The 13,121-nt window shown below is 40.7% G+C and overlaps 1 protein-coding gene across 1 annotated transcript in view; it reads right to left on the bottom strand.

The window, feature by feature from the left end:
- Nucleotides 1-12,807, bottom strand: part of adad1 (adenosine deaminase domain containing 1 (testis-specific)) — a 30,196-nt gene extending 17,389 nt beyond the window's left edge. The window contains exons 1-9 of the mRNA XM_034181366.1: nt 12,610-12,807; nt 12,348-12,469; nt 11,821-11,991; nt 9,761-9,844; nt 8,868-8,993; nt 7,544-7,667; nt 3,675-3,845; nt 2,553-2,628; nt 2,256-2,412 (exon numbers count right to left, since the gene is read on the bottom strand). Coding sequence (XP_034037257.1) covers nt 2,256-2,412; nt 2,553-2,628; nt 3,675-3,845; nt 7,544-7,667; nt 8,868-8,993; nt 9,761-9,844; nt 11,821-11,991; nt 12,348-12,469; nt 12,610-12,776 — 1,198 coding nt within the window. The 5' untranslated portion in view covers nt 12,777-12,807. The remainder of the gene's footprint in view (nt 1-2,255; nt 2,413-2,552; nt 2,629-3,674; nt 3,846-7,543; nt 7,668-8,867; nt 8,994-9,760; nt 9,845-11,820; nt 11,992-12,347; nt 12,470-12,609) is intronic.
- Between the last annotated feature and the right edge of the window lie 314 nt (nt 12,808-13,121).

Here is a 13,121-nt window from a genome sequence, read left to right as displayed (position 1 = left end):
GAAAGATGCAGTCAAAACATCTGTCAACAGTGTCTGCAAATCCTCCAACAAAATGTATCAACACCTACTTTGTATACAGAGACAACAAGCAATTACAATCAAATGACAACTTGGTTCAGAAATGCAAGTGAGCATACACAAATTAATGATGATGACAGTAACAACAATAACATGAAATGTGATACATGCAAAGTACAAATATGGAGAAATTTTCAGCAGTGTCAACCAGCAGAACAAACATTCAAATTTTAACAAAAACCTAACAAATTGATCAGTTAGCATGTTACACATCTCACTGCCATAAAGACAGTTTACAGTAATACTGCAACAAAAAATGTGTAAAAACCACATTCTGTGAATCTGTGCTGTCCACAGACTCGCTGCAGAAATGATCATACACTGGTGTTTCGTTTTGATTTTGTTTATAGGCATCAAGGTCACTGTTCGCTTCATTTTTCTTTTGTTAATTTCAGTTTTGTTTCAGTCTTTTATGCACTCTGCACTCGCAGGCTCATTCGCCGACTTTTCTCGGCAATTTGTGACTTTTTTCCTTTTACTAACGCCGTGTGCTGTGTGACCGCGCCCTAAAGGAAAGCTGGCCACAGATTTATGAACATAAAGCAATATTTCTGTTATTTTTCATACTTTATACAAAATTTCTCTTCATATTTTTTCTGGGTGTTTTTGTGTTTCCAGCTCTAAAAACAGGCAAATGTGAATAAAACCTGTAAGAAGTCACAACTTGACTGATTTATTTTTCATCACTTAAAGATGTTCTTTAGTTTCAATAAATATATACTACATATTGTAATACCCACCAGATATTTACTGATAATTTTAACAAGATCACAGTACTGATAATAAATGGTATTTAGTATAAATGATATTAAATGGCATCCTTATGTCAGGGCTGTGAAATGAAAATTGTGAAATCCGAGGAAAATTCGCAGGGGGTCTAGGGCCTTGTGGGGCCCAGAAACCAAATTAAATTTTCATCTACTGATACATTTTAAACATCTCCTGGAACAACAAATCTCAAAATTAGTGCATATTTAAATGATCCCCGATTCAACCTTTCATAACAGAATATGACATGGAAGTAGGACCTGGAATGATTTTCCTTTTAATTGTAAACCAAATTATGCATTAACTCAGAACAATTAAACTACATGAAATTCATGAAGACTGAAAAGACTGTTAAAGCATGTCTAAAACCACAGCTAAAGATTGCAGAATATTTAAAAAAAAAAAAAAATCAGGGTAAAATATCAATAACATACCTAATAATAAAAAGCCATACATTCTTGTGTAAATTCCTGTAAATCCACTCAAAGCCACGTCTTTTTTCCCATGAAAAAAGTCTACATTAATAAAAACTAATTTACATTGTTGTGTAAATTCATGTAGCCTAAATTCATTCAAAGCCACAATGTATTTTTTTCAAAGAAAGTCTAGATTAATGAAAGAAAAAAGGCACATCATCTTTTCTGAAATCCTGTTTGAACAGCACAATGTTTATTTTCCAGAGAGAGAAAAAAATTCTTACCAGTTCGCTTTTCCCGTTTATCTTTCAGGTGTGTTGATGAAGCCAGCAACAATTCCACGGATTCTTGTCCTTATCAGACTTTTTCAAAACGTCTTTCTCGCCATCTTTGCTCTGTCTGATGTCGCTCCGTGACAGACATGCTGCAAAATTCTTCTTTTAAAAACTTGAAAGTTCTAAAAGTTTGCGATGTCCACATGCTTCGTTCAGCTTGCTTCACACAGGAGCCACACAGCGTCACCGCAGCAACCAACCAGTCCCGCTTTACGACAACTGTCGTAACAGCCAGGCTTTGAGTGGCATTTATTTTCCTCGAAACTCTGCGGATCCGAGGAAACTGATTTGTATCTGTAACACACAGATCAGTGTCCACGGACTTATAAAACTTGCATGATGTCGTAAAAAAAGAGAATGCTTTGCGATAAACATTTTAAAAACTCAGTAACGATCACAATTAAAGAGTACAACACTGACACTCCCGCACCCCTCTCCATGATGAAATCCACGGAATTCCGCGGATCCGCTGAATTTTCACAGTTATGTGGATCCTTAGCAGAAGTTAGGATGCACTATCTGATCTGTGATATCATCTGCTCAAGGCTTTTGGTGTCACTGCCAAAATGGTCAGGAAGAACAAGATGAGCAGAATGTTTACCTATATAAAATCTGGATAAGCGTAGCCTATAAAGCAGGACTTAAAAAGCTAATTTACCAATAAGGATGCTGTGGACATATATGGGCTCGATAAAGTGGCTGAGCAAGGCGCCCTGGTATCCCAGCACTTGCCACTGGGTGATCTTGTCAGTGGTGGACATGCTGACCAGCTTATTAGCAGACAGCTCAAAGGTGGATGAAAAAACTGAATAGACCTGTTTAGAAATAAATAATAAAAAAATATATATATATTATTTCTGGTCACCCAAAACATTTCCAACACAGTTCGAAAGTATCTTTTTTTTTTTTTTTTTTACAAATGTCAAAATTAAACGTAAAAAAAAAAAAACAGCACCTTGCCTGCCACTGAGAGGTGTAGGCTGATCTCATTGTTAACTTGCCAAGCTGAAATGGAGAGTGGGTTGAGACGCCTGAGAAGAAATTTGGGTAGAATTTGTATTGCTGTTAGCCATTACTAAAAAAAGACGTTACTTTTAAAACATGCCAAGCAGGTGTGAAAGACTTACCTGACACTTACAATGCATCCTCCACTGTTTGTGTTCCATTTAGTTTTATATAACAGCGAGTGGATCCTTGTCATTTGATTGGTGGGTGGTATGTCATGTGACATGGATTATTCATATCATTTGTTGTTGTGTTTCATTTACTGTGCAATAATTCTTTTCAGCATGCAATTTTGGTGCTATATGAAATGTGCTATTGCACACCCCAACCATCGCGGTCGGGCGTTTAGCTAAACATGGCGGAGTTTGTTTTGCTGGCGGATGATGATTTGAAACAACTAATTGATGCTGCTAATTCTGCTAACACACACACACCACACACACACACACACACACCACACACACACACACCACACACAACACACACACACACAAAATCCACTACACTCCAAGCCATCTGGAGGCAGGAAGAGCTGTTAGGATGAAAGGCTGGATAAATTTCTGACGTGATTTTCTGCTGGACTGAGGAACTACACTAAGTCTTTTTTTGTTTGTTTTTTGGACGTACACAAAGTCAGTGCAGGAAATCATAGACTACATCGTTGCAATTCATTTTGAACTATCTAACTGTTTTTCTAAGTTGAATGAGAACAATTTTGGACTTCAATTTAAAGTTCATGTTGGACTGTTGACATCAACGCACCAATGGAACAGCAAATTAAGTCCCTTTTCTGTTGTTTATAAATTAATAAAATAGCAAATGACAAGGATCTATTTTAGCTGTTACATAAAACAAATGACTGTTTCATTCTTTCAATAGAACAAATATTTAATTCGGTGAAAGATGGCGTTATCAAAAGCTTATATAAAAACTACAAAATCTCTACCAACAGATTAATTTTTACAGAAAAATAAAACAAACAAAACAAAACAATCCATTACTGAAGAGGCAGACACAGCCAGAACTTTACAGAATTTTTTTTGTCCTCTCGTGCAGCTCATTAGAAACTTACAGGTTGGAGGGGATCTGTGCAGCACCTTTGGGCAGCTGGTTCACGTAAAGGTGGAGAGTGACATCACTTTTCAGGCTCAGCAGGGTGTTATTGCTGTTCTGCTGGAAGATAGACTTCTCTTTCAGACTGGCCGTTTCACTGAAGAACATCAACAGGTGGCGGTACAGAAACCTGAAAATATGCATAAATTCATTTCCACAACATATAAAAAACATGCTGTTAATTACAACTAACTTTCTCACGTTATTGTGCTAAACATCAACATTTAGTTGGATGTTTTACTCTTTTCTTCCTGTGGTTGCTATTTTTCAACAGTCTATTGACAGATTAGCGTGTTTCCGTCTAATGCAGAGTCGTAATCTATTCAACGGTGCCTCACATTCACACATTGATGTCTGCACGGTCCCATGCAAGGTGCTCAACTGCACAGTGGGAGCCACTTGGGGATTAAGGACCATGGTCAAAGGCACCTTTGTGAACAACAAATCTTCCAGTCACAAGCACACCACTCTAACCTATACAAGCTATACCACGAAAAAGCATAAAACCTTTCCTCCATATTTAAAGTTGGAAATTTCTACTGAAATCCAAGCATCATAATGTCAGTTTATTTGTGAAACGTGCTACAAAATTACAGCTCATTTTATTTCTTTTTGCTTTTAACAGACTGCAGCAAGACGTGCGTGTGCGCATCCAAGAGGTTTTGAATTTACCGGAAGCTACCGTTTGACTTTGTGCGATGTGTGTACATCGGGCGTGCATGCTAACAGCCGTAAGATGTCTTGTAAATCACGTCAGCTGTGTTATCTGGTTTCAAATACAATGTTTTTAGACATAGAAATGGTTATTTCTTGTTAACTTTTACAAAATATATCAAACATAAGCCCCAGCAGGGTTCTCCCCAGAAATTTTTAGTATAGCGGTGCTGTTGGCAATTTTCGCCCGAGGCGGTGCGCGTTGCGAGTCATTTTGACTGGTTTCAGATGCATTGAAAGCAAGAATAATAGAAAAAAATGACAGTATATTATAATATCAAAGTTCTTTTGCATGTAACTGTCTAATAAAATAAATAACATTGGAAAGTTTAAAAACACATTAATGTTTGATGGACATAACATTTGCGCTCCTCTTCAAAAATGACACTCTGTACCTTTAATCCAGTAAAACAGGCAGTTTTTCTGTCACGCTGACAGTTTAGTTTTTTCTTTTTAACATTTCTAAGTGGGACTGCATACTTTTTAAAAACAATGTAACCCCTAATTGTCTTGTTTGAACAAGAGCTAAACCTGGACTGATTTGATAGCCAAATCAGAATAAAATTTATTGCAAAGTAAGTTCTCACATACAAATAATTTGATCTGGTGTCATTGGTGCATAAACAACAACAATAAAAAGAAAAAAAAAGTTCTGCAAGAAGTAATTCTGCTCTTTTAATGATGAAATCCTGCATAAAAAACTTTTTTTCACACTTTACTGTTTCACTGAGGCTGTGTGGTGAAGATGATGGTTGATTAAAATTGCTTTGCTGCTTTTTACAGTGTGTAGCGTCTGCAGTTAACACGTTCCCTCCTCCCTCTCTCTGTGAGGGAACGAGAGACTCGTTGCTCTCATACCGTCTTTGCCCCTTATTTGTGCAAACTTAGGAAACATGAAGGCTTTCATCTGTAAAATAAAACCTTAATGTGTCACTAGCTACGCAGGCAGGAGTAGCTCTTTTTGTTGGAAGACTTAGAGTTTTTGTTCTTTCACTCTCTGAGCTGCAGCACTGTGACTCTGCTCTGCTAGCTGCCGGCAGGGGAGGAACGAGCAGGCAGCAGTCTGACTCCGTTCAGCACAAGCAGCCTGACTGCATTAAAAAATGTATCTGACAGCACGGCGCAGTACAATGGCGCTGTCCTAACAGTATAATGGTGCAACGCCGTTGTTCCATTTTCTGGGGAGAACCCTGCCCCAGTCACACAGCACTAATGAAGGACAACGAAGCCCAAATGAAACAAGAAATCTGGACCTTCTGAGGCATTGTTTAACCTTTGTTCAGCTTCGGCCCTGCAGCTGACACTTCGAATTTTGAAACTTTTGAACACCGCCGACAACCTCAATTCCCATATTTCGTTTTGCTTTAGCTCTAGAGGGTTTCTTTTCACTTGCTTTGTTTTTGTAATGTCAACGTTTCATTTGACTTTCGTCCAACTTCGTTCAGCCTCACAAGTCCAAAAGAGCAGATTTAGCCTCTGCCTAGACGTACACCAGGAATTAATGAAATGATGTGGATTACTGTTCTCCCTTTCATGTTTTACATGAATTACCTGATGCGCTTTTTCATGAAGAGCAGGCTCCCGTCACATAAAGAGCCGGGCTCTTGCGTCGTGAACACATCAGCCGACATGGAGTGTCTATCACGCGGTGATCCGCTGCAAATGTGATATGTGTTTTAATTATTACAATGTGAGGAAATCCCACAGTGATATGTGCCTCGTGGGGGCATCCTGTGGGTTGATTTCCTGCATGGCACAATATTCACCAGTGTAGCGGTGCGCTGATGCACTGGTCAGCTGAAGCAGTATGTTTTAATTTATTCCCACGTGAGGACAGCATGCCGACATCCGCACCTCACAGCACAGTTATGTGAGGTCCTATCCTACAAGCCAGTACAGCTGCTCCCCAGCTATGACTTGCGAGCACAGATATCTGACCAGCTCATCACAGGGGGACACACCCACCTCTGTCAGAACAGAACAAAAAGGCTCACTCTCTGTTGCTTTGTTCTGTGATTTTTAATTTATGTATATATTGTTATGTGTTTGTCCTGCATCTGTCTGATGTTTGTGTTTGTAATGTAACACCTTGCATGCACGGTCACGCCCAGCTGTCAGTCAGTTGGCGGTCAGCTGACATGCGCTGTATGTCTACAGAAAAGCATATGAGCAAAGCAATCACACAAGAATGAGTTCATGCCATCACCCTTATTTGTTTTATTTAAATTCCACTCTGTCATGTAAACTACAATTTACGTGGTGGAAGTGACATCAGCCAGCCGGGCCGGCTTCACACTATGCTACGTGCTCAGATGCTGGCCAGTCCTCATGAGGGCGTGAGTGCCCACACACCCACACACTACATGTACTCCAGCTGAGCTGCAGGACACAGCAATCAGCTGGTCCAGCAGCACACTGCTCTGGACAGCGAACAGACTCTGGGACAATGTTGGATTCATGCTGTGTGTGTGTGTTGGAGGGGGGAGGTCGGCACAGTTACACCCATGTGTGTTGCTAGGTGACGCCACACTCATGTTGCACTTAGCCACTTTTCACAGATACGTTGAATGTGGTCGCCTGCTGTCTACTATTGTAGCAGGAGCAAGAATAGCCCGGCTTTTTCAAAGTGTCCAGCGAGCGATGTTAGATGTTTGTGTGTGGCACCGGGAATTTGCCCGACACCTGCTGAGAGGGGGATTGAATGAGAACGTGCAGGGCATTCACTGCCTTTTGACAGTTTGTGTGCAGTAATGCTTGTGGCGTCAGATGTACAAGGTGTTTGAGGTGGCTCCGAGTTTTGATGAATGGCATGCAATTCCTCCTTCGTGCGCTAGTCGGCTTCAATTGTGCTATGTGTGAAAGGGCCCTAAGGTTTGTGAGATGCTGCTCTCTGTGATCCAAACTCATGTTCGCACACAGAGTTCAAAAAACAAGTTTCCTGCAAGAGCAGAATAAATTCACTTTTCAATTTTACTGGTGTAAAATTGAAAAGTGAATTTAACAAGGTTTTCTTTTTTGTTTGTTTATTTTTCTTTCTCTCACTTAAAAAACAAACTCTCTCGTAAAATGTAATTTTACAAGAGCTAGTGTTGTCAGGATCATGTTTTGACTGACCTCAACAGTGATCTCCTGGCAGTTACCACCGCATGGGAGTCATGAATGATTCGTCCATTTGGCGAGGCATTCTCCTTGGCATTGAAGTCTCCAGTACCAAAAGCGACCACCTGGTATCTGCTGGCTAGAGAGTAGAAAGGCAAGTTTGAGTGCACAGTTAAATGCAGCACATGTACTTAGCTATTAAATATGAATATTAAAGTCCAAGAGAGTAGATTGAAGCAGGTGGGTCCTGGTCTACTGAAGTTCGAGAGCACCTAAGATTTCTGACCAACAGGACATTAGGAGCTGAGACACACAGAAAAGAAAAATGATTTCTCATATAAATGAGCTTACATTTTCCCTTCTCACATGCACACACCAGTCTGCTTTTTCAGGAAACACATGATAAATAATATGACAATACTATTATTCAGCCATGACTTTCATGCACAGGATTTCAAGTCACGGTCAGGGACTGATGGGTGTCCAGTTTAGTGATCTCAGAATTACATCTTGGGGCATGCTTGATCTGAGATCATGATCCTCTGTCGGAAAATGGCAGATTGTCCCCTCTGGATCAGGGCGACCATTTTTGCCGCAAGTGGAGGAGTAAGTATCTAGGGGTCTTGTTCACACCTGGGGGTAAGATGAAGCGTGAGCTTGAGAGATGGATGGGGCTGCAACTAAGATCCTGTGGCTACTGTACCACACCATCATGGTGAAGAAAGACCTGAACCAGAAGACAAGGCTCACGATTTACCAGTCAACTTACACTCCTGTCCCACTCTTTAATCATGAACTTTGGGTACAGACCAAAAGAACACGATTGTGGATACAAGTGGCAGAAATGAAGTTCCTACATTGAGAATCTGGGCTTCCGCTCAGGGACAGGATGAGAAGCTTGAATATCTGGGAGGGACTCCTTTGCATTGGAAGGTACTAGCTGAGGTGGTTTGGTTATCTGGTGAGAATGCCCCCTTGTCACCTCCCTCAGGAGGTCTTCCAGGCACGTCCAACTGAGAAGGTGCCCCAGGGAAGGCCCAGGATATGTTCGAGGGATTACATCTCACAGCTTGTTTGGCAATACCCCAGAAAGAGTTATAGAACTTGGCAGAGGATAGGGAAGTACGGGATGAGCTGCTTACCCTGCTGTCACTGCAACCCAGACAAGCAGCAGAAAAAGAAAAAATGAATTCCCAGAACACGTTTTGCTCAACCAGCAACTGAAGTCACATTTAATTTACAAATAAACCTCAAACATAAAATTACAGCACTTTCTCACAAAGCCACACTTCAGAATATTATCGACCACAAAGCTCTCCCCGAGAGGGCGCAAGCTTACATGTCTGAAGGATGAACGCTGCTGTGGTGCCTGTACAGACAGAAAACTCCAAGTGGCTGTTCATCAGTTTAGAAAGCTGATCACGCACAGCTTGAGGAATCGGTAGGATCCCTGAATTTGACCTTTCTGGGGGGACAAAAGGGGGGGGGTGCGCAACCTTTCAACTTTCATTGGTTCTTGAATGTAAAAAAATAAATAAAACTGAATCAAGACAAGATTTACTCATTCACATTAATGCACATATGGAAAAAATTATGCAGCCAGTGACAGAAAAATGGTTCATGCTACAGTCATACTTGATATTTAACATCTACAGGTAATTTCAATTTATTTCAATTTGATTTGCCGAAGTCTGTATTCATCTGGATTTCTGCAATTTGACAATATTGTTCGCTGTTTCTTTCCTGTTTCTGTTCTGACAGTACCATATTTTCCAGACTATTAATCACATTTTTTAAACTTGTTTAGCTGGTCCCACAACTTCCATTTTGGAAAAAAAAAGAAAAAAAAAAGTGAAAAAAAATACTGCATTATGATCTATGGCCATAATAAGATGGCACTGTCTAGACGTGTGATGAGCTTTCCCTATATACTGATCTGAAAAAGGTACTGCAATTCACATTCCAGAGCAGAAGTTTTGATGTACATAAAAATCATTATAGTCACTGGCAAAGACAATGACTTAACATGCATCATATTTCTGACACTACAGAGTTAATCAAGATCACATTTGTTGACTGGGTGACAGCTGGCGTCTTCAACCTGTCACAGACTCTTTCAAGCCAATTAGCCATTATTTAGAATGAACACCACCCCCTTCCCCCCAACCCTTAGTCGTGACAGGAACATGAACCATCTCAGTTAATAAGAAAGAAAGAAAATAAATAAATTACCTCCTACGCTACGATGTACAGGTAGACTTGGAATGGTTTCGGAGCTGGAGGGATTTTCTTTGACTGGTAGTGGAGGAGGCATTTCTATGGACAGGAATGAAACAGTCAAAGGAGTTCATTAGGTACAGCATATGAGCTAGCTTACAAAATATGAATTTGTACCAGGATGCTAGACTCCCAATGAAAATCAGATGGAACTTTGCTCAAAATGGTTCACAATGATATAAATCCCACCAATAAGCTGCCCACAGCACAGAAACCTGCACGCCAGTATATAGTAGTTACAGATTTATGAGATTTACATTTTGTGTGACTATTTTGTACACTTGGCCATTTCAGATAATAGTTTAATAATTTGTGTTTTTATGTTCATTTTTCAGCTGCTCCCCTTGGGAAGCATAACAGATTATCTGACTCCATCTCGCCTTGTCCTCTGCATCTTCCTGTCACACCAACCACCTCTTCTTTGACCTCCCTTTCTCCTCGTCCCTGGGACCTCCATCTTGCTGCGACTGACGTTCATTCCCCTTCTTTCCAGAGCCGATGTCCAGCTCTCCAGTCTAATTGCAACCTGCCCTCTACTGTCACTATAGATCACAATGTCATCTGCCAACAGCAGAGTCCATGGAGACTCCTGTCTGACCTCAGGAAGGGTCTGAGGAAGGGCAGTTTGCCCGAAATGTCACATTTTCATTAATAAAGCTTTTTGCATGGGAACACTGTGGCAGTGCGGATCTTTCTGGTTTTGACCTCACATGTCAACCTGTTCATCACTGCAAAAAAAGAAAGGGCGCAGAACCGATCCTTGATGTAATCAAGTAGTGTCCAAAGTCATTCCAGAAAGGGCCAAGAGGGTGCAGGTTTTCTTTGCAACCGCTGACGCCGGCCGGTAATTTCGCTGATTACCATCACTTTGGGCTGATGGAATGAATTTGTCAGTGAAATCATGTGGAAGTCAGAGGTTACAAAGAAAACCTGCACCCTCTTGGCCCTTTCTGGAATATCTTTGGTAGGGTTGGGTATCGGAATACTGGTTCCTTTTAAGAAATGATTCAATCCAACATCAACAGCCTTTTTGCATAACGATTCCCGATAACGATTCAGTCCTTCAGTTCACATCACGCTGAAGCGGTCGCTGTTTTTAATGGTGTGTATCAGAAAAATGATCATTTCTCTACGCTGACTGCAGACCCACTGCTTCTGCAGCGGCTCTGCTTGAAGCAATGAAGCAGCGCTGCGACCCGCTGATTCACTGGTTCTCTGCTTCGCTGCTTTCAGAAGTAGCAGGTCCGCAGTTTCTTCAGTAACCCCTCATTTGATCATTTATAAACAGTTTGTACATTTTTTAACAGTTCCATGAAAACCATTAATTTCTGTATTCATCATAGACTGTTGACAGTTTTCATACAAAAATGAGTGAAGCCCCCCTCCTCCTCTCATCCTTCCCCCTCTCCTTGTTTAGCTCAAAGCCAGGATCAGTGACTATCTTCTTCTACCCCTAGTTTTTACATGCATCTGGGGTCTTGAAAATAAATCATGCTCACTTGGTTTAGGTTTACAATGTAAGGTCAGGTCAACAACCCTTTATGGCAGGGGGATTCAACTCATTCCAGAAAGGGCCAAGAAGGATGCAGGTTTTATTTGCAACCACCCCCTCCACCAGGTGAATTCACTGATTCAATCTGCTCAAAGTGATGTTGATCTGTGAAATCACCTGGTGGAGTGGGTGGTTGAAAATAAAACCTGCACCCTCTCGGCCCTTTCTGGAACGAGTTGAATACCCCTGCTTTACGGTGACATGAGTTTACACTCCCTTTGTCATAAATGATTATAATAAACATCAAAATGCCAATTATGTATTATCTAAACAGCCAGGACAGCCAGACACCTTTCAAAGAGATTTTAATTTGTGACACGAATAATTTTAGAGAACCCAATAAAGTAAACGAGGCTAGATTTCACTAGTAGCCAATATTTACATTTAGATTATTCCTCCTGTCATTAAAATTGGAGGAACCACCGGTCTGCTGCAGAAATGCATTACACATTGGTCAACTAACCTGACACATCAGGAAGGGAAGATTTCCCAGTGTTCAAAGAGGGCAGCAGGTCCTGCAGAGCGAGTTCTGCCGCTTTGAGCCGGGCATCCTTTTTAGTTATCCCCATTCCGGTTTTGTACTTCACCCCGTCAATCACCACGCAGAAGGCAAAATAAAACCCTTTAATGTTGCCTAATAGAAATGAAAACAGATTAACTACAACCAAATTCTTAATTCTGTATCTTACATTTGTTTTCTCTTTCAGCCACTGTTGTAGGATCATAAACCTAATAATGAAGGGAATCAACATGCTGAGAGCCTGTAGGATTTCATTCAAACCAAAGCTGGGAAATGTAGCACAGAACACTGAGGTACAATGTGCATTACAGTACTTATAACTATCAGACTTTGTGATGATGATGACCAGTGAGCGGCTGTAGATACCACTAGAGTCAGTCACATTCAGACTGAAACATCTACAGTTGCTCAGCACCAATGTGTGAAATCTAAAAAAAAACAACGCACACACACACAAACACAGCGTTCACCTGTGGTCACCGTCTCCTTCATTTCCAAGTGGAAATGCAAAACCTGGGCCAGCTGATACAGCAAAGACACAGCGTGCGTCTTGCCTTGCTTGTATTTTTTAATCAGCACCTCAGGAGTGAAACTCTGCTTTATAACAGGACCTTTATTGACAAAATGAAAGAAAAAAAATTATGAAATTCCTTTTTTATAAACACCTTTCATATGCAAAAGACTCATGGCTCTTTGATTTCCTCTAAAACTTGAGTACTGGTTCACTGAAACTCACAGTGTTTGTCCTTGTTTCTCACTTGGCGGCCAAAGCCATTTTCACTCAAATTATCTGAAACGGAAGGCTGTTTCTCTGATTCAGTCCGCTCTGATGGGCCAGGAAAATTCTTCATGAGAATTTCACTGAAACAGGCTCCTCTTGAACCTCGGGCTGAAAACATCTTGAAAACTTTTTGCCAGTCCTGAGAACAGTCAAAATCCAAATATCTGAACTGGGATGGACAACAAACACAAGCACAACATAATTATGTCTTTCATACTACGAACAAAGTATTTTAAACCATTTCCTGATCAGTTCTACTTTAAAAACATTTTATACTATTCTATCTGATGACCAAGGCAGTGGATGGAGGGGAAGCAATTTTGAGAAAAGGACTTGTACCGATTGGCCAGACAAAAGGTTCGAGCTGGAAAGGATGTGCATCATGGTGGATGTTCAAGGAGCAACTACACATTATGTTCATAATCAATTATTCAGTCTTTTCTCAATTAGCTGTTAGGTCCAT

This window comes from Thalassophryne amazonica, chromosome 11 (assembly GCF_902500255.1).
Source record: "Thalassophryne amazonica chromosome 11, fThaAma1.1, whole genome shotgun sequence".
Taxonomy (NCBI): Eukaryota; Metazoa; Chordata; class Actinopteri; order Batrachoidiformes; family Batrachoididae; genus Thalassophryne; species Thalassophryne amazonica.
The sequence above is the reverse complement of the archived record's forward strand: the minus strand, read 5'-3'. Positions and strand labels throughout refer to the sequence as shown.